At 40.8% G+C, this 22,038-nt stretch overlaps 1 protein-coding gene across 3 annotated transcripts in view; it reads left to right on the top strand.

The window, feature by feature from the left end:
- glceb (glucuronic acid epimerase b) overlaps positions 1 to 13,689 on the top strand; it is a 37,810-nt gene extending 24,121 nt beyond the window's left edge. For all 3 annotated transcript variants that reach the window (XM_058629355.1, XM_058629354.1, XM_058629353.1), the window contains 4 exons: positions 2,020 to 2,549; positions 7,441 to 7,686; positions 12,313 to 12,605; positions 12,847 to 13,689. In XM_058629355.1, coding sequence (XP_058485338.1) covers positions 2,033 to 2,549; positions 7,441 to 7,686; positions 12,313 to 12,605; positions 12,847 to 13,578 — 1,788 coding nt within the window. In that variant the 5' untranslated portion in view covers positions 2,020 to 2,032 and the 3' untranslated portion in view covers positions 13,579 to 13,689. The remainder of the gene's footprint in view (positions 1 to 2,019; positions 2,550 to 7,440; positions 7,687 to 12,312; positions 12,606 to 12,846) is intronic.
- The last annotated feature ends 8,349 nt before the right edge of the window (positions 13,690 to 22,038 follow it).

Genomic DNA, 22,038 nt, shown 5'->3' with positions numbered 1-22,038 from the left:
TAAATAGAATATTTTCTGGTTTCTTTGCTCCATATAAGAAAAATATTAATTCAACTGAATAGTTTTTGGTTTTTGGACAAAACAAGACCAAGATCATTCTTTCCAGGTTTGAGAAACACAGATCAACGTTTTCTGACATTATATGGACCAAACGATTACTCAATTAATTGAGAAAATAATCGACAGAACACACTTTTAACTGCATAACCTAGCACTGTTAGCCTGTCTTTGCACCCTGGAATTATGGTTATGTTTACAATACCAGCCACATCTGATTTTGCTGTGCTTCCAGCCTAAAACATTTTTGCCTCATTCTTCTGACATATTTAATTTACTAAAATGAATGAAGCATTGAAGAAGCAATGCTTCTTCAATTTTTCCGACTAAGCGCTCATGCTTCTACCGTCTGTGTCTTCTCAATGCTCTCTTGATATGGTGCTTCTCTCGTTGCTGTTTTTTTTTAATAAGAAAAGCCTCAAGAACTACTTCAGCCATATAGCAAATGAGCAAATGATTTCTTGAATGTCAAATGTAGATGAGACAGATTATGGGATCAGTGAGTCAAAACGTTGATGATTTTTGATCCATAAATACCCTTCAGCTCTTCCAGTGAGCCTACTGTTGTGGTGTTTGGGTAAATTGCATTTGTGAAATGGCTCAAGACAAATGGTCTCTCAGTCATTGCAAGCAGTTGGCATTAGTACGCAAGTCCACCTCAATCCACCTTGAACCTGAACTCAATACTTGTGACAAATTATTATAAAAAGAGCCAATTATTTATAGTTGATTCCCGGACAGGCTCATCTTCCAGATTGCAGTCCTCAGTCCTTCTGCCTTGCAGTTTAAGCACCTTCAGAGCCCCGACAGCCCCATCTGTTATCACCGCACCCAGCTGACATTTCTCTAGATATCAATGGATGTTTTTATTTGTGACAATAAATTATCAGACGTAAACAAAAACCTTCTTTTTCAACAAATGGAAGACAACAGCAAAATGTTTGATGAAAGATCCTTTATTACTTTAGTACCTTGTTATCCTTCACATATATAATCTCAAAGTTTTAAGTCTGCGATTGTTTTTTATTAACTTTCAATTCCTCAACATTTGCTGTTACAGCTCTCTGGAGGTCCACTTTCTACCCTGGAGGTCCAATGCTGTGGATGATAACTAGCATCCAATTAAGGCACGATAATTGAGCTGACCTTTAAGCACTGGCTCACTTTAAGCTCAAATGTTTAAATTAACTTTGAAAGCACTGATCTTGCTCCCCTCCTTCCTCGTTAACCAGAGCACCTGGCTCAGTTGTTATTGTAATTGTAAATTCTATGAGCTGCAATTAGTGGGGATGAGTAGGCCTCGGTGAATGCATCGATTTATTGCTGGCGTGAAGAAAACACCAGAGACGCACAGAGGACATGAAAACATGAATCCAGACCGACTGTTCGGTTGATGCGTTTCCCCGTTCAGTGTAATAAACTTCACCGCTCATTAAGATTAAAGTGACAGTGTTGTCTCTATTTAGAGGCTCATAATAATTTGTTCAAAAAGACACATTTCTTCTCGTAAAATACTTAACTGCAGCTCCTGCTTCTAGCCTTCTGCCTCAGACGTTGTTGCTCTGAGTGTTCAGCTGCAGCAAGCTTTTGGGATTGGTCAAATTAGACAAAATGTGTTGGATATGTCACACATCGAACCTGGTCAGCCATCAACACTTTTTAATTCATGGTAACATGGTGAAAAAATTCTTAAAAAAAAAAAAAAAAAAAAGTCTGCACTTTGTAGCCATTGTCAGGGGGATATGATTGCCTGCACTGTTTAATAATTGAGGAAAAGACCTGCAATTTAGCATGTGTGGGTACATGAAATGTGACTGCCTTTAATTTATAGCCTGATACTGTTTTTATTTGTTGGCCATTTAAAGTTGATTAACATACTCGTAACGGTTTTATTTTACTTTGCTATCCTCTTCAAACACATTTTAATGCTTCTAATTTTACACGTTTGATTGTTTCCTTCAGGTGACTCATAACCATGCGCTGTCTGGCCGCTCGGGTGAACTACAAGACCCTCATAATTATCTGCACCCTCTTCACACTCATTACTGTGTTGCTGTGGAACCGATGCTCCAGTGACACGTCCGTACGCTTCCTGCCCCGTGCTGCCTTGGTTGCTCCGAGTCCCAGGGTGGGAGATTCGAGCATCAGCAGCCAGCAACACCCTCCACAACCCCCAGAGCCTCCGCCTGTTGTTGGTGGCGCTGGTGGACTAAAATATGAAGAGATTGACTGCCTGATCAACGACGAATCGACCATCAAAGGGCGCCGTGAGGGCGGAGAGATCTACCTGCCCTTCAGTTGGATGGAAAAATACTTTGAGGTGTACGGGAAAGTTGCACAGTACGACGGCTATGATCGTTTTGAGTTCCAGCACAGCTATTCGAAGGTTTACGCGCAGCGTGAGCCCTACCACCCTGATGGAGTCTTCATGTCTTTTGAGGGATACAATGTGGAGGTCCGAGACCGTGTCAAGTGTATAAGTGGAGTGGAAGGTGAGACTTTTGTTGTTGTTATTAACACAGTTTCACTCACTCACTCACTCACTCACTCACTCACTCACTCATCTTCTACCGCTCTATCCTCCACCATGAGATGCCAATCCCAGCTGACATACGGCGAAAGGCAGGGTACACCCTGGGCAAGTCGCCAGTCCGTCACAGGGCCTGTTCACACAGTTTTACATAATTTAATGTTTACAAAATAAACTTGCATTTGAATATCAATATATTTGCAAACCCTCAACTTAAACCCTTTCAAAAAAGTGTGTAGCAAAGATCAATATACTCATTTTACTGGGGGAAAAACATCAATGATGTCACATTGATTTAAGTATTCCACATGCCCTGCTGCTAAGCCACCAGGTTATCATACCTTTTTTTTAAGCATACACTGTCCATGAGACATAAATTAAATGTATAGAGAGGTCCCTGATACTGTAAATGTATGGGTAAATCAATGAGGTCTAGTTCAGTAAATGGCCCCTTGCACAGCAGACATTTTTAGAGGTCACAGGAGGGAAATCACAGGTGTAAATAATCAGATGAATGGTGGCTGAGTTCCATTAAGCTTCTTTGGCTTCAGGGTGCATGCTGGTTCACTGTCACACTACCCTGACTCGCATAAACTGAACAGAACCATTGTTAATGTAATCAGTAATACCTTTTCCTGCGAAAACATGTTCAAATGTCTGCTCTGCAAAGGGCCCATTGATAAACGAGGAACGAGATTAATTGTAAGTAGATTTTTATCAAGTCAATTTAATTTTCATCTTTTCTACACCTCACAGACATTCTCAGCGTTTTCATCTAGATTTTTGCTGGAAGACCGCTGAGTTCATTCTTCCCTTACATTTACATTTTGTTTGCCTTTTAATGGTTCCTTCAAAAATAATTGCCTGGAAAAATCAATGGCTCATTTTAAAAGACTATTAGTTCAAACCACATTGTCATCAGTACATTTCCGTGCCCAGCTTGCTTGAAGAAGTGGTTCTTCATACTTGCCAAACATTAGACGATAATTTCATTATTCTTCCATCCATTGGCAAAAAGCTAATGTCACCAGTTTAAAAAAAAAAAGTGCTAAAATACCGAATGGGGAGGAACTCAAAATGAAGAGGTCGCCGTTTCTACAAAACCTTAAAAATCCATACACACTGTTGTTACTATTGAAAATGACAGACAAATCTCAGCTCTTCAGTGACCATTTACAGTCAAGAAGCAAGATCTTTGTTTTGTGGGTCTGTGTAGTAAACAATGATTTATACACTAGTAAAGTGTCAGTTGCAGATGTTAGCTTGATGAGAAATGACAGCCACTCTCTGTAAGAGCCATTCACGAGCAGTGAATAGATATTTTTGCTGCGATGGATGGTGCAATTACTCACATTGGCATTTGTGTGGGCTTTTCTGTTCATCACACAAACAGATTTACACCAAGTATTTGTCTTTATAGTAAAATGTGCACAAAGCGTGTATTTCATATATTCTATAATGCTCGTGCAGAGAATTGTAAGAGATCAGAAAACCAAGTACATGGTCGTTTAGTTTGGTTGTTTGTTTTTAACAAGTTCTATTTGTATATTTTTATAATTCTCATTTTTTAAATCACAAGTAATAGACTGTATGGGGTGATGACTTGTGCTACCCCCACCTTAATCATGCCCTACTACAATATGTATGGGAGTCAGCATACGTACATCATAGAAAATGGGTCAGATGGGAATATAGCCATATCTCTGAGCAGCGGGGAGCCCAGTTTTTTCTCACCCTCCAATTGCTTTCAGATCGTTTTCTTTTATTATAGAACTGAGAAAACACTTCTGCACTGCCATACCCACATGCACCATTCATCAAGGCCATTAATTAAGCCCAAGGCTCTTTGCTTTGTAGCACCTCACATCCGCGAGCTTACACACCTCTCTCCCACTTAGCATATTTTTATAGGTAAAAATAGCAATTCATTAATTAGCCTGTAACAGTCGGAGGCTTAACCAAGGTTGTAGGATCATTTCTCTCCCAGCGCACCCTCTTGCCCACAGAAAAGTGATTTAACAGGACCCTCAGTGATGTGCATTAAATGTCGTAATAATCCTTCTACATCACTCCAGCATTCAAGCACTGAGCTTTCAACTAAATTGTACTGATATCCCAACCTTACGCAGTTTGTATCCCTGTATTGTGACAGTATTAGGACAAAATCATGATTCAGGCTTCAGATAACTCGTCTGACATTGTCTTTGAATCAATGTTCACACGATTCATGGAACACTTTTATGTGTCATTTCTTGTCACGTCTCCTGAAGGGCTTGATGATTTAGGTATTCATGTCTTAAAAGACATTGAATTACTTCATTTAAAAATAACACATTGAGGGATATGAAAGCTTAGGACCCTAGTGAGTTCAGGACTGGCTGTGTGGGTAAGTGCAAAGTCAAATGTGGCTGCAAGACGTTTAAAACATAGAATTATATTTGTACAAAGTACTTGATAGAACTCAAGGCTGTGCTGGCAGATTGAGAAACTCAAAAACTGCAAAGTTAGCCTGCCTTTGATGTCAGGTATTATCCAGATCTGTCCTACCCTCTTAATACCAAATGTCATGTTCATGCTGTTCCAAGTTAGTCTTAAGTGACAGTCTGAGTGACATACAACTGTTTAAAAAGTCTTAAATCTTACTTGCCGTAAGCAGCAGGAACTCACAGAAGTAGATATATATACTATATATATCCACTTCTATATATATGTATATGTGTGTGTGTTTCTATTTCTTAAAAAAATAAAAACACTTGAACAGTTTAATCGATTATCAAAGTAGTTGACAATTGATTTAGTAATTGATGAAACTAAATGATAAATTGTTTGAGTCCCAGATAGCATAATGCAATCAATTAATGTAAAACCATACAATGGAGAGCCACCTGAATGGTATAGAGTAATATGGAGGGCTATCGTATCAATGTATTTGCATTTTACCATTTCAATTATGAATATCATTTACTCGGTGGCATCCATTCATTTCAGTGCCTACTCCAAACAATTATCATAGTTTTTAATCAACAATATCAATATTTTACTGAGTGATCGTGTGAAAAAATGCAAGTGATTTCATATGACAATCTCTGCAGATGGGGCGCGACCTATGAACATGTATAGAGCTATGGTGCAAGCCTCGGTTCTGATGAACATCTGCAAACCTTTCCCTGAGCAATGACGATAATCAACAGTCATTAACAGGCCAGGTCTACTTCAGCCCTCAGCAGCAGCTTTACATTGGCTTTTATGCACAGAGAGCATCGCGTCCATCGACTGCTCAATTCACACACAGCTGCACTTCAACACTTTTGTCATTGCTATTTTTAGAACTGTGCTGCGGGCACCTTATGGGCACCGCGCTGGTGACCACTAGCTCAATAAATATTCTCCCCCAAATGTTTGCGACCAGCTGTTACGCAAACATTAAAGGTGTATTAAGCTGATCTGGAAGAGAGAATATTAAACACCGCTCTGATTGACTGTAAAGTTGTTTCTATGGCCAATATGGCTACAAAACCTAAAAATAAGTCCAGCATTCACTTGCCTTTAATGGCTGCTTTAGGCTCCACCAGCACATGATTTGTCTTCAATGGTTTTGAACTGTGGTTATTCCCATGTTGGATTGTCTGAGCATGTTTTCCTGAGTATGTTCTGCTCAAAGACACTGTGGACATTTGTTTCACACTTGAAACTGAACAAATTGTTCAATACTGCTTTAATGTCTTCATGTATTCATCCATGTGTCAGAGGTTTACCAGTGTGCTGTAGGGCATAAACAAAGCTAGTGATTAAAAGAAGAAAATACATGTATATGTGGATATTTCATCAGTATTTGTGTTATGGACAGAATACCTAGTTTTTAAAATTCAGGTCTGTTTTCTTGAGTTACAGAAATATGTGGCTGTGGCTTAGCAGTCAATTCCACATGGATTAGTATTATTCTATGAGCAGCACAGTGCTACAGTGTTAGGATTTTGACAGTCATTTGACTTAAGTTGTCAAGGGAGATGCCAGTAACAAGACAGGCATGGGGAAATTCTGGCAGGGTTGTGAGTGTGTGTGAATGTGTGTTTGTGTGTGTGTATATATTTCCTTCTATTAACACATTAATAACATTATTTTGTTCTCACTAAGAAAGTATTTGTGGGGCTTGAGTATGTGACATTGTCAAATGGACATGGATTGATGCTCCATGTTTGGACACTAGAGAACAGCGAATAATTACAGCAAGCCTTCCTGCAGAATGTGTTTGATCAGGAAATCTGCAGGAATAAGAAAGCACAACTTAAGAATCTGATGTGCAGTGTGCAGCGGTGATTAGTTGCACAAGGAGGGAGGCACATCATCACCAGCCATCTTAGTGTATTATGTTCTTCTCAGGAGGATGGGGGGGTTTGGGTTGCCCATTTGCTCTCTCTGTCACAAGGTCTTGTCGTGAACTATCTGTTAATCAGAGTGATGCTCCTGCCTGAGCTATTTCTGGCTGTGTGAACAGGGAAGCTAGCCCCTGGTGAAATGCAGTCGATTATCTTGGATTTCACCGTTGCTGCAGGTGTTCAGGTTTTTTTCTAACATTTTCCCCCCCCTCTCTTTTTCTCGTTGACCATTTTCTGAATTTCTTTTAAAAAATGACCACATTTGAGTCTAAGTTGTTGTCATAGTTGGGAAGTTTTATGAACTCAAATCCTAAAAGAAAAAAAAAAACATGAACAAAATGATAATGTCAGCACAAGATATAGAATGTTTTCAAAACACTGAAAGTAACCGCTATAAAATGACTATAAAAACCACAGAAACGTTTATTTTTCTCTATTTAATTTGACAAAATTCTCCTTTCCCGCATTTCCACCTAGGTGTTCCCCTGTCCACTCAGTGGGGTCCTCAAGGCTACTTCTATGCCATCCAGATTTCCCAATACGGTTTGAGCCATTACAGCAAAAACCTGACAGAGCGTGCCCCCCACGTGGAGATCTACGACACAGCCGAGGAGAGGGACAGCCGGGCCAGCACAGCACCCTGGAGTGTACCGAAAGGTTGCAGTCTCACCCGTGTTCATGACAAGACCCGAGCTACCTCCGTGCGTCAGTTCAGTGCTTCAGGTATGTAAGCCCTCTCCGTGAGCCTATCCACAGCCTTGGGAAATGCAGCTTATCTCCTTTAACTGTGGCCATAGGAGGCTTGATATGCAAGTGCACCCTCAGGATAGGATGATAGTCAGTGGTGAGTCACAGCTACTGTCAGATAATACTGGCAGACTATGATAGGTGACGGTAGAAACACCACACTATTACGGAAGCAGCAGAAACGGCATCACACATTCAGACAATGTCACATTTATGTTGATCAAATGCGGTGTGAATATTCCCAAAGGCGCTCTGTAGTCAGCCTGTGTTTGATATTATATGGTGATCAACCGCATGGATATGCATTGCAAAAAAATTGATCTAAAAGTACTTCAAAAATTGGGTTGACGTCGTTAAAAAGGAAATTTGGTGAGATAAAAACAAACACAGGAAAAACAACATAAAATTTCTTAAGAGGAGCAGAATTATCATACTAATGTCTTTATTTTTCCAGACGTGCATAATGAACAAGGTTTTATTCATTTTTTAATCTCTCTAGATTACAATTCACTGATTTTGCACTGTTTTAACTCAAAGGAATCAAATTTAACTGCCGTTGTATGCCTGGTTCACCTGGCACTGAGATCACTAATGCTGTGCCCCAAAATCCTTTAGACTTCCCTGTACAGTTGTTTGCTATTGTGGGCTCTTACATCTCTAATGCACCTAAATTTGATCTATAAAAAGAGACAATATGAAGGTGGGGAAAATAAAACCCTTGATGTTTATTGTACACTCATAACTTCTAAACTGAATTGTATTCAGAGCAGCAGTCCAAGTGCAATAAAAATCTAGGGCACCACCAGCTTTGTTGTTCATATGTCTGTCAAAATCTGTGATCATTGGCACTTGGATTATTATATTAGCAAACCATCATTGAGTTTAACCCATACAACATGTCTATGTGAAGCTCAAGCATGTCTCCAATGAACCTGGTATAATAGACCTTCTACACAGCAGATATTTCTTGGCATGAAATAGTACAAACAAAGGTTTTACAGTAACAGGGTTCCACTCGTCGTGCTGTTGTTCAAGTGTTAGGATAAGGTCGCACTAAATACTTGACAATTCAACCAGTAGTAAAATCTGTCATTTTAAAACAGCTTACATGTTTCTGGTATCTTCTGGGTCTTCTTGTTCTAAAGAGTAATTGAGAAATAATTATACCGTATGGGCATTGCTAAAGCATCAAGTCTAATGGTGGGCTCAGACTTTTGCACAGTATAGTGTGTTGGGGGAAGGGTGAAGTCTGACTCACATTTCTAAAAATCCCACAAAGAGGAGATACAGACTGAGCAGTGAGGGAGAGTGGAGAAGGGCACTGAAGCTTATAACATGGTTTTTTTGAGGTTTGGTATCATTCAAAGCGTCCCGCACTACCTGAGCATCTGAGCCAAAGGACTTTGTCATCAATGTAATTGATGCCCTACTGATAGGCCTACCTGAAGACGGCTACAGTGTGTTTGGTTCTAACCATCATCGATGCTCTGCCTGTGACTGGAGAACCAGAGTTGGTAGACAGTCAGCTGGGGGAGCTGGTGTATCAGCTCGAGCATGTTTACCAGGACTCTCGGGACCACAAGGCTTGACTGAACCTTCTAATGGGGTCCTTGTAGTAGGTGTAGTAGTGCTTGTTTGAACCATTGCCCTTTCCTCTGGGTAATAGATGTATTTGTTCTAAAGTCCTGTGATGCTGCAAAACATGAGGAAAACACATGGCTCAGATTGACAGTTGGAAAATAACCACAGTCACAAGACTGGTAGCAATTATTTAGAGGACTGCGAGAAGTCAAAATGTTTACCTAGTATTGACTCCCAGCTTCGTTTACTCTCTGATCTGATCTTCTTTTACTTACCAGGACAATCTCTCCTTGCCTGTCCTCTACTTCATAATTCTCTCTCTCTCCCTCTCTCTTTCTTTCAGTTCAGTTCTTCACCCACCGTTTCTTACAGCTTCAACTGCCCATCTCAGCTCTCTCTCTCTCCCTGACATCATCATGTTTTCATCATCTCTCTTCAGCTCTCCCTTGGCAGTCTTCACTCTCCATAAATCTTCCCTCTCCGTCTCCAGATTTAAGTCTTCAACCTCTATATTCCATCTTATCCCCCACACACACACACACACACTTATCACCCCTCAGCCCCCCTCTGTGCTTCCTAAACATTACAATCAGATTACCCTCAAAACCATTTGAATGCCTTATTCTGTTCTCATGCATATATTTTTTCATTCCTGTGCTGTCAGCCTCTTTTTCCTGTCTTTGCTCCCCCCCCCCCCCCCCTTTTCTCCAACTCCCCTCTCTCCATGTATCCCTCCTTAGTGTATCTAGGACACTGGAGTTGAACAGCCTCTCAAAGCTTCTGACAAGTGGATCAGTCGCCTGTCCCCTGATAATAACCCACTGTCTGCCTTCAGCTCATAGCTCCACGAACACTGTCCTCCACTGAGCACCTGTAGTTTCTGAATCCTCATGGTCAGTTGATAGTTTAAAAGTTTGAATAAGGAAATTCACTACATCCGCATGCATTGTGGTAAAAGCCGTGTGAAGAGGGCGTTGGAGGTTTTTCATGCTTCTTAAGGCAATTAACGTCTGTTCTCATGCCGAGGATTCGATGGTATAAACACAGTCACCTTAACCTATGTGGTTTTTTTATATGCACACATTGTGAGGCAGAATCTTTTGATCTAATGAAACACTTCTTTTTTTTTCTCTTTTTTTTCTTGTTTAAATGCCATGGGATTCTGTGTCAGCTTATTACTGTGCAGCACTATTGTAGCTGTATGTGAAACTCATACTCATGCTCCATGATACCGGCTAGGACCACAGCTATTTTACAGAAGAGGAATTGGGGGCAATCACTGTGTCTTTGTAAATGGTTATAAATTGTATTATCATACAGACTTTAGGTAGACACTGCTGTCAAATGTGCATCATACGATTCATTTTATTTTAATAATATAAGGAGGATTTCTTCTTTCCTCATCACTGTCCTCTTTCTTTCCATTCATTAGTATAAACATTTTTCTTTTACAGCCATTTTTTACTGATTTAATGTTGTTATTTTTTGAAACGATGAATCAATTTATTGATAAATGGACAGAGAATATATCAGCAATAATTTAACATTTCGATTCTTTGAACCGACGTTAATGTATGATAAAACAAGAAAAGGAATATATTAAGACTTGGACTCTTGGATGTATCAAATGTCAGTTTGAATTATCGCCGTGCCTTTTCTGCTTTCACAAAATTAAATTTTTGTAGGAATAATCATTGAATCAAGTGGATGAAGTCCCTAACTTCTGCATGTGATGGTGATTAAATAGTCACTTGTGCATTGACTGTTATTTTGTCACTTGGCTCTTTTGTGTATCCCACAAAACAACACGTTTCCCAGTGTTGCATGCACAGCATGTAAACCTGGTTTGTGCTGACATGTGTTTGTAGCGGCATGTCTTCTCTCCCTCCTGCCTTATTGCTAAACAGCTCGAGAGCTAAGGAGAGGAGGTGGAATTGCCTCCTCTATATTCCCTGCCCATCCTTTATTGATGGCAGAGTAATCACAGGGCCAGCGTACAAATCCACTTACTCTCTGCATTGCCTTAAGTAATGGATTTATGAGTGCATTAAAGAGCCATAGTCATCCAGAGGCCCCTGCCAGACTGGCTCTTTCCCTCATTTTCCTGCTGATCAACTCTGTGTGTGTCTCAGTCGACCTTGTCAAGCTATGCTTTTTCAGCTTGCGTCATGTGAGAGCTCCGTCTCTGACTCTTGACTGTCTTCTCACTTTAGCTGATTTTCACCCTCTCTGCTCTTAAGTCTGGTCTTAAGAGCACTTGTGTGACACATCATTCCATTACCCTCCTCTTTCCTTTCTTTCCTCCTACCCACTTTCCTTCCTCTGTCCTTCGGAGGGCTTTGATTAGAATGTTCTTTGCAGTTTAAGCTCAGCAACGAGACCAAAGGGGAGCTCCACTGAGAAGCCCTCAGTCCGTCAGGGCGTCGAAACGAGCTCAAGACGGCAACTGGCTGAGAGATGATGCAGTGGCAGTGGAAACTTGACTTTTGTTGGAAAGACTTTTGACAAAAAGAAAATCATCTCTCCCTTCTTCCGTCCCAGTTCCCTTTTCTGAGTTTTCTTCCCTGTTTTTTTTTTCTTTCCTCCTAATTAAGTTCAGTTTGCAGTTGCACATCTGTTGTCTTCATCCCAAGAGAACTGTGTCTCTGTGTCTCATCTCCTTTCTCTCACACATACAAACACACACAACAAGACATGTCAAAAAATGATTCTTCACCCTGTAGTAGTAACAAAAACCAAAAAAAAATTAAATTATTTCTAAAGTCGTCTTTTAGAAAGGGACCACAGAGTGAATCTTGGAAACATGAGTTAAAAAGATGAACTATCATTGAACCAAAGACACTTTGCAGGCGGCTTCCAGTGACTGGGCTAAAAATAATCCATTGTCTGCCAATAATCGTGACATTTTAGTTATTTTTATGGAAACGCTCCTAAATACACACTGTAAAATGTCTTTTCCTGCCTCTCTTGTGCATTATACATATTTCTTTCTCCACTGCAAACAATGCTCACCCACCACAGAGTCCTCAGAAGGCGTCTCCCTCCAGCTGGGTAACTCCAAAGACTTCATCCTCAGCTTGGACATCAAGTTCACCTCCAATGGCAGCGTGTCGGTGATTCTTGAAACCACGGAGAAGGGCCCGCCCTTCACCATTCACTATGTGACCAACACACAGCTCATTGCCTTCAAAGATCACGAAATCACCTATGGAATCGGACCGCGAGCTACCTGGAGCACTCTGACCCGAGATCTGCTCACCGACCTCAGGAAGGGCGTCGGGCTCTCCAACACCAAGGCTGTGAAGGCCACTAAGGTTGTCTGTGATAATTGATACTCATATGTCATGCCTTTAAGAAGAATGTCAACTATTATCTTGTTTCAGCTTCTCATTTGTGAAGATTCTCAGTCATATATATCTATCATTGGTTCTTCCATTTATAGTTTTGCTGCATTTTGTCATGAGAATTGAACCAGGTTGTGAGAAAATTGATTTATAGCTACATCTTAATTCCACCAGTGATTTCCTCTTCTTATGTGTCTGCTTTCCTTCTTAGATCATGCCCAGGCGGGTGGTGCGCTTGGTTCTACATGGCCGCGGCTTCGTCGACAATGTCACCGTCTCCACCACAGCCCACATGGCCGCGTTCTTTGCCGCCAGCGACTGGCTGGTTCGCAACCAGGACGAAAGAGGCGGCTGGCCCATCATGGTCACTCGCAAGCTGGGTGAAGGCTTCCGGTCCCTGGAACCCGGGTGGTACTCGGCCATGGCTCAGGGCCAGGCCATGTCCACACTAGTGAGAGCCTACCTCCTCACCAAGGATCAGGTTTATCTCAACGCTGCCCTGAAGGCAGTCGGACCCTACAAGGTGCCTTCAGCACAGCACGGGGTCAAAGCTGTGTTCATGAACAAATACGACTGGTATGAGGAGTACCCCACCACGCCCAGTTCCTTTGTTCTCAACGGCTTCATCTACTCCCTGTTGGGCCTCTATGACTTGACTGAGACAGCCGGAGAGAAACTTGGACGGGAGGCAGCGCAGCTGTTCAGCCGGGGCATGGAGTCGCTGAAGGCCATGCTGCCCCTCTTTGACACGGGGTCTGGGAGCATCTATGACCTGCGTCACTTCATGTTGGGCACCGCTCCCAACCTGGCACGCTGGGACTATCACACCACGCACATTAATCAGCTACAGCTGCTGGCCTCGATAGACAATTCTCCCATCTTCAAAGACGTGGTCAAACGCTGGAAAAACTACTTAAAGGGGATTCGTGCCAAGCACAACTAGGCAAAACTGTAATCCACATACGTATATGACACAGCTGAGGTGGTGATTGAAAAGAGGAGGAATGTGCTTTATTTGTGAAAGCTGGAGGGATAATTAAATGTGAGGATGGTGTGTTCCAGTCTGGGTTGAGGTTATTACTGTAAAAGATGAGTTCATTCAGCTGCAGCTCTCAACTCTAAAACTTTCTCATGTGCTCTGTTGCAGGTTTTATATTCTCTGCGACACCAACTGTAGCTCTCCATTCCTGCTCTTTGACTCTACTGTTTGTGATGATGCACAGACCGTGTGTGTGTGTGCGCGTGTGCGCGTGTGTGTGTGTGTGTTTGCAGGCATGTACGTGCGTGTCAAAAATGACAATGTATGATGTTAGAAAACGTCGTTGAATGATTAAAACTGAGTCCTATTTCCAAAATCCTTTCACGCACTCACCACAAAACGTTTCACCCAAGGTTTTACAATGAAATCAAAGAAGAATGAGCTGTAAATAACAGAATATATAAATGATAAGGAGAAAATTGCCAAAAAACAAGAAAGAACCTTAATGTTTTTTTTATTTCTCAGATGCAACATAATTATTTTCTTTATGCTTCCAACCCAGTAGCTCCCACATTTGTTTCCCTCCTCTCCAAGAAACAGTAATTAGAGAGTAAAACACCCTTTTTTATTGATATAAATATTGAGTTATATGCACTGGGTCTGTCCATGTGCTTAAAGTCAGCTCTTAAGAAAAAACACCTCAAACACCTCAAACCACTATATTTGATTTTAATTTTTTTCTAATGCATCTTAATATTGTTGTGTTTTGGTGGTCGCAGAAAACCGAGTTCAACTCATCCAGCCTGCAATAATCCATAAAAAAAAACATTGTGACTATGGACTAAATGCTGATATTTGCTTTAAAATGCTTTTTAAGATGAGACGGTGTTGGTCGCCAGTGTTGGCAGTAACTAAAAACCCAGTACAGCGGTTCATTGGTCGGTCACAAATATAATTAATAATTCACGTGCCGTTGTAGAACACTGCCACAAGTAATTAGTTCTGCTTCACCTTGAGTTCAGCTCAGTTAGTGAAACACGTTTCCCAACGTCAGAGATCCTGACTGAATCCCAGCAGCTGAGCATAAATGAGTGTTTAATGAAAAAAGGGTCCGAAATGAACGTTTAGATTTGCTGTCGTCAAGTTCAATGTCCCCGCTGAATTGAAATAGAAAAGTCTGCCGCGCCGTCCTAACGCGGTTCAGCAGTGTTGTTTATGAGCTTTATCGCTTTCATAAGAGAGTCTTCCGAAAAGCTCTTATTCTATCAGGTAAAGTCACAGTTGATAACAGGATATAAGTGGAGCTGATGTAGGAGGGCATGTCTGTGGTTGTAGTTTATCCGTGTAATATAAAAGAGTGGGCAGCCGAGGCAAAGCTGCGTCTCTCTAACATTTAAATCAGCAAAGCGAGGAGCAGTGTAGCTGGAGGTAAATTCTTTATGAACACAAAGAGGCTGTCGGTCGCGGCTGGCTCTTGTCTCGTCTCTCGGCTGGTGCAGGTGCATGAACTCGGCGGTTTGTTTTCAAATGTGAGCGCCGCCCTTTTGACCGCTGCATGAGAAGAAAAGACGCCAACAATTCACCCGGCTAATAGGCTGGAGAGTCTGCTGCACACAGAGCAGCAGCAGCAGCAGCAAGCATGAGTCAGCATTCACCGGCATCACACACACTCACAAACAAAACAAAGTGGAGCATCAATGAGTTTTTCATCGATCTGCTTTAAAGGTTCAAAAATGAGAAGCTGGAGAATTTGACTGCTTCTGTCATTCTCATAAAGATGCAGTACAAATGGAAGCATGTTTTCACACATGGTCTGGTTTGAGGGGTTTTCTGTAAAAAAGAAAAGACAAAGGTAGATTCACGACTTCTCTGTGATTTGACCGTTTTTGTTTATTTGTGTGACGTAGGTCTTTGAACACTATGACTTTTCTCTTGTGATGTTATTTTTCTTAGTATGTTTTGGTCCATTCTCAATTTTAAAGGGACTCAAACGCAGGGAGTTGTTTTAAGGTGCTGAGAAATATAGCGTATATACATTATCCATATAGATAAAGGTGGAATTCCAGAGAAGAGGAATGACTGCACATTTTTGATAGTCCATGTTTTCTTATTTCATTCTCTCCCATGAATTTGAACATGAGTGATTCTGTGTAGTTTAAGGGGAACTTTCAGGTCAAGTTTTGTGTGCGACTACCTGGCTCCATTTTGGTTCAAACCAAAGTCATTGGTTCAGCTTCCTTTTGATTTGTATATTTTATGTGCAAAGCATTTTTGCGTGAAAGTATTTAAGGATGAGTCTCCTTGGAGATGTTGATGAGAGATAATGGTTTTCGAGACTTTGTTTCTGGGGGGTTTTTTTTCTTTTCAAATGTAGGTTAAAAAGATTATAGCAAAAACAAATGGCTTGCTGTGAAAGGGTGGCGTGTGCAACTAGAGTTTAGCTTTTAGTCAGCTACTGTTTGAGACATTAGCTTTTATTTTGGTGTGAGTGTGTGTTTTTCATCCGTTGCATCTAAATTTACAAAAGCACAACAGATTTTTGGTTGTATTACTTTACGACAACATTCATTTATTTTTTTCTTTTCAAGGATGATGTGCGACGCCTTCATTGAGAAAGCTGCTATTATTGTTCACTGTGTAACAGATGACGACTTCATTTGTTCATTTTAGTCTTTCCACTATTCACGAAGAAAAAGAAGAAAAAAAAAAAAATGTTAACATATGACCACTGAGGTCAAATGTGATTTATGCAATAAAATGTTTACTGGGGTCGTTTGACCACTAGAGACCCACAGCAGTTGTATAGACTTTGCAATCAAAGCACAATGTGCAAAAGCTACCATTTTTTTAGCCCAAGGAAGAGACGTGTTTATATAGAGAGAAAATCTTTGTGCTTTAAATTTTTGCTTTTTAAAGGTGTAAAAAAATAAAAGCATTTTTCTTAACCTGCTGGTCTTTTCTCTTATGTTGATGAACATAAAATATGAATCCTATTGCATAAGACTGGTTAATTGCCCTACCTTGTCGATTGTGAAAGTAGAATACAGTATAGTGAAACATAAACCCGCAGCTCATTTAAGAATCACTCTATTGTTTCCAGTTTAAGTTTAATGATCAAAAATAAAAAAAAACCCTGTCTGCATGGGTTTCCTCCTACTATGAAGACAAAATGTATGAATGTTAGAGACATTCGGTCGGATCGGTCCACTGTGGTCAACCCTCCATGTGACCTCGTAATCTCGCTGTGCAATTACGTTTGTATAATGACAGTAAAGATCCTTTCCTTCCTTCCCTTTCCCTATAAATGGTGGACAGTCTCCAGCGAGACGTAGAGGGACAAGCGCTCAGATTTCTTTCAGCTCCCACACTAATACTCAATTTGTGTGTGGCTTTTGTTGCAAAATGACTCTCCTCTCTCACATAGTGTGCTTTGTGTAGCTGTCGGTTTTTGCCACCTCAGACAAAACTGATGTCAGCCTTTCTTCCTTCTTGTTAATTTTGCTTTACTGTGAGTGTCAGAGATACCTGAGCGGACGGAGGTTTTAAACTGGGATTTTACAGTGATATTATCACTGTATCTAAGTCACGATGCGATATTATCACTGCATCTAAGTCACGGTGCCATATTATCACTGTATCTAAGTCACGGTGCTATATTATCACTGTATCTAAGTCACGCTGCGATATTATCACTGTATCTAAGTCACAAGGTGATATTATCCCGATATTCCACAATAGTGAGTATTTGCAAAGATCATAAATTGCGACATACTCGCACAACAGCTATAGTGAAAGTCAATAGATTTTATTCAATGCAAATCCAATGTCTCGCAAAACATCTCAATTGTTTTTACCCCCAATGACTGTGGAATAATGTGAATTATGAGTCTCATAATCAAACAATTTAGCTTTAATTTTGTTCTAAGGTTTCTAAGGTTAATTCGTGTGATGTTATACCTAAAATAATACATTTATTCTGACTTTGCAGTGGAGAAACCGTGTATTCACGCTGAACTCTCTGTGAAACTGCTGAGGAGAAAAACAATACAGATTAATAATTTATCCTAATTAGGCCGAGCCAGTGAGGAGCACAGACACCGGAGAAGGACTATCTATTGCCACCCACTTGCATTTTTTATTACCTGCTGGCATTTATACAGCCCAGCCATAATTTTTGGCTCAAAGTTATACACTTCACCCCACGCATCTCATCCTTCCTCTTTCCCAGACATTAATGATATTACCTGCCCTCCTGATAGCGAGTCTGTCTCCCAGGCCTGTAATTAACCCAACATAAAACCAATAAGCTCAGTCTCTTCTCAGCCTCTGCTGCCGTTCAGGAACCTCTGAGATGGCCATGATGGCATCACAGTCAATCCTTGATATTCCAGCATCTGGAGGCCGGAGCATTTATGGTGATCATAAATGTGCCCACTTGATGAAATCTGAGGGTGTAGATTGACTCTGTGAAAGGGTCAGTGGGGGTAAATAAACACTTGGACTGTGTTTATAGTTGCTTGCTTTTCATCCCAGCGTGTTTGTCCCCAAATGAGGTTTTCCACCCGAGTAAAATAGCTAAAGGTACCGACAGGGGTGTTGAGACCAGGAAGGTAAAGTGGGTAATTACCCCCCAACAAAATAAAACCAAAACCTTGCAATATTGTAGAGAGAAGGTGAAACCTAACACACACTTGGCATCGATGCGGAGGAAAAACTCCCCCTTTAAATCTGTGGTATAGCACCAGACTCGGAAATGTGCAGCCATCTGCCTCAGCCAGTTAGGGTGAGGGATTTTGTGAGAACACCCTTAACTTTACATATGTATAAGAGGCTGCAGTGAAACCCCTTAACTCGCTTGCTTTAACAGGTCAGTACATAATGACAGGACATCACATTACGGAGGAAAGGCATTATAAAAAAACTGTGGATGAAGTCATGGCTAAGAAGACGGAATCATCTTGACTTGTGAACAAGAGTATTCAACAACTCGCTCTCATTGGTTCTGCTCACAATTACCAACTATCAAACATGTTTGATATTAACTTTAAGACTCTGATGCGTCCAATGATGGATAATTTGGCCTGATAATCTGTTCAAATCAGCCTAAAATCAGAAGGTGATTGTAAGAAGAGACTGAAATCTGGTCAATATTCCTCTAGTGTGGGACAGGCTTTACAGTGCACATTTCCTCATACAGTACATGATGTACAGGCATTAATACACAATATTTTACACAGTGCTGTGGCTCTGCAACTCACCTTGCAGAAGTAGAATGTTCCTGCTACCTCTCGAGGATTGGCCCCTATACTTCCCACACATGGATACAGCATTTAAACTCTGTTACAGTTTTTTGCTGGTTGCCAGACAATTGTTCATTTTACGCTTCAATGCCCCCTCTTGAGTTTTTTTTTTTTTTATGCTAAGCTAAGCTAATTTGATGCTGGCTGTACCTTGTGTCAATCTCTTCATCTAATTCTCTGCAGGAAATGGAAATGTACTTCTAAAAACACTCGGCACTCAAGCTTTTCTAAATCAATGAAGAATGCCTGCCAAGTCATTCTCAGGCTTCAGTGTCACCCTGTCACAAAGAAACAATCCTCGCACTTAAAATAAAGTAAACCCCATTGTCTCTGCACACTGCCATTTGCAGGGCAGAGGGAATAAGAGTGCTCAGCAGAGCGATCTCCAGCAGAGTCAGAGACGGTGATAGTGCTGCGAGAGAACAACGAGGAGACAGCAGCAGTCATGGGTCGAATAAAGAGGAAAAAATGAGAGCGGCATGGAGAAGAAAACAAGTCTGCGGTGAGGAGGGATTGCTAGACTGAGGCGATGAGAGAAAGCTGTGGAAGTCAGAAACTCCTCAGAGTGAAGAGAACAGAGCTCCTGGAGTCTTGCCACCATTAATAATGTATCAGCCACACACACACACACATACTATACACCTCATCACCAACAACACCAGGGAGGCAATGACTCTGAGCAGCTGCAGCACCGCAGTCTAACTCCCATCTGTCAGCACATTATCATATATATATATATATATATATATATATATATATAATATATATAATCTAAAACTATATTGTGTACATTTACTCTTGTGATCACATCACCTCACTAACCCTGGGTAGCGCCTCCCTTTTCAATAAAAGAGGAAAACAATGTTGTCAGTATTCTGTGATTTTCTTCAGGAGTTCAGTTGCCCGGTTTTCTTTGTGTGGAGTGAGTTTGCATGTCCTCCCTTGTGAGTGTGTGTGTGTGTGGGTTTCACTCTGCATACAGCGGCTTCCTCCCACAGTCCAAAAACTAACATGCAAATTGAGGATTAGGTTAATTGGACACTAAATTGTCCGTAGGTGTGAATGTGAGTCTCTGCATTGTGGCCCTGCTGTTAGGTATCTAATCTTGTATGTTTTTAAAACTGTAAAAACACCAGAGGAGTAAATATAAGATATTCCCCTTTAAAATGTATCTGTATTCATGTCGATTAAAACAAAGTAAGATTAAAATAATAATAATAACAATAATATGTGTAGTATCACAGTAGGTGCTATCACACAGTCAGCTGCAGTAAACCAAATTATTTCCATATTAAAATCAGCAACATTGGCTGAATGTAAGCAGCTATACTTAGCGGTTGTGCTGATGTTACACAAACACCTAAGATTTGCCACAGGAGGCCCATCTTGATTTGTTTGGTTGGTGTTGGAGGTGGTTTGAGTCTGAGCCTGAAGCGAACTTGTTATTTTTTCTCATTAACAGTTAATAAGATGCAAATGGCTCCTGAAGACCATGAAGTCCCTGCAGTGATGCACCGTGGTGTCTCCAAAACATGTACCTTTGTGGTCAAAGGTTACTGACTGATACGTAAATGAATAATAAAAAAGAATTAGTATTAAAGGAAATAAAATCAACAAAAAAGGGGCAAAGTCATTCACTCTTTGTCATTATTTAAAACATTTTCACAATCCTCTGTTTGACCTGTGCCCACGCTGCAACCTGAGCAGCTTCTGTTTGAAATTACTGACACCTTGTGGAGAAGCAGAGCGGTGCACGTGTGTGAGCGTAAATATGAGCAGGTGCTGGAGCAAAGTACAAATACTTCATTACACCACAGTTTTGTCATTCACGCAGCTTTCATACCCATTCACACGCGTCAACATGGGGTTAAGTGTCTTGCTCAAGGACACATATGGACTAGCAGAGCCAGGAATTGAACCCACAACCTTCCAGTTGAAAGACAACTCACTACATTTGCTATTACTTCTAAGTAGGTTTTATGTCTGAAAGTTGCTTTTACTAATAAGTAGTTATATATACTTTAAGACTTTTACTGAAGTAATATTATAAAAAAGTGACTTTCTGTTAAAATGCTTGCACTTTTACTCAAGTTTCCCTTGAAGGTACTTTATACAGAGTATATTATCATTGTCACACAGTCAAGTCCAAAACAAGACTCAGTAATGTCCACAAAGGGATAAAAACGTTTCTCTTCAGAGATACAACCTTCTTCTTCACCCAGAAAACACAAAACGTTAGAATGAAGTCACAAGAATATTCAGTATACATAAATAAACATTAACACAAATGACACCTATAGAGTTTTAATGGTAGCACATGGGTCAATGTATTATAAATGAATTAAATTAAAGCAAGTGATGTTTAAAGACAATGAGAAGATGCGATAGATGTGAGGGAGTGGGACCGGGCAGGTTTTTCCAGTCAGAGGGAACTTTCCTTTTAAAGGCACAACGTCTCATTTCTTCAGAAAATCTGGGGATGCAAAAGGAAAGGATGATCTTAATGGAATTGAAATTGCTTTATTTTTTATTTTTTATTAGTGTTGCTGTTACTTAGTGTTATAATAATGTTCCCGCTCCAACCTCTGAGCCGTTGTTGAATGTTTATGTTGACCCGTGTTGTTTACAATGTTGCTGGTTCACATGGTGTTTGTTTACATTGTGGCGCAGAGCTGTGCTCAGCTGGAGTGCGCAGGTCAGGTCACGGCGCTCACTCCCTGCTCCACCCAAACACACCCAGCAGTTGAACAACACTAACGATACTTGCTCTGAAACACACTTTTTCAGCCCGTTCATCTCCACTCAGCAGAAACTCTCTCTTTCTGCTGGTTTCTCAGACCTTCAGCACTTCAGCCAAACTGACTCCCACTCAGCGCTGAATCTCCTGCCAGTGTATTTGTTTATTTACATACGTATTAAGTTGTTTTTGACTGCGTCTAACTGTGGCTCAGCTCCTTGGAGGGAGAGAACTGAATGAGATCCCAAGGTGCTCTGCTCTGCGCTGCAGCACATGGTTCATCACACTGCTGGGATCGCACCTTACAACACAATAGGTGGACAACTGAAAGTGGCTCTAATGAGAGGGTGGTGGATGGTTTGAAGAATGCACTGACTGACTTCCTTT

This window comes from Solea solea, chromosome 5 (genome assembly GCF_958295425.1).
Source record: "Solea solea chromosome 5, fSolSol10.1, whole genome shotgun sequence".
Lineage (NCBI taxonomy): Eukaryota > Metazoa > Chordata > Actinopteri > Pleuronectiformes > Soleidae > Solea > Solea solea.
Note: the sequence above shows the minus strand (reverse complement) of the source record. Positions and strands in the feature narration are given on the sequence as shown.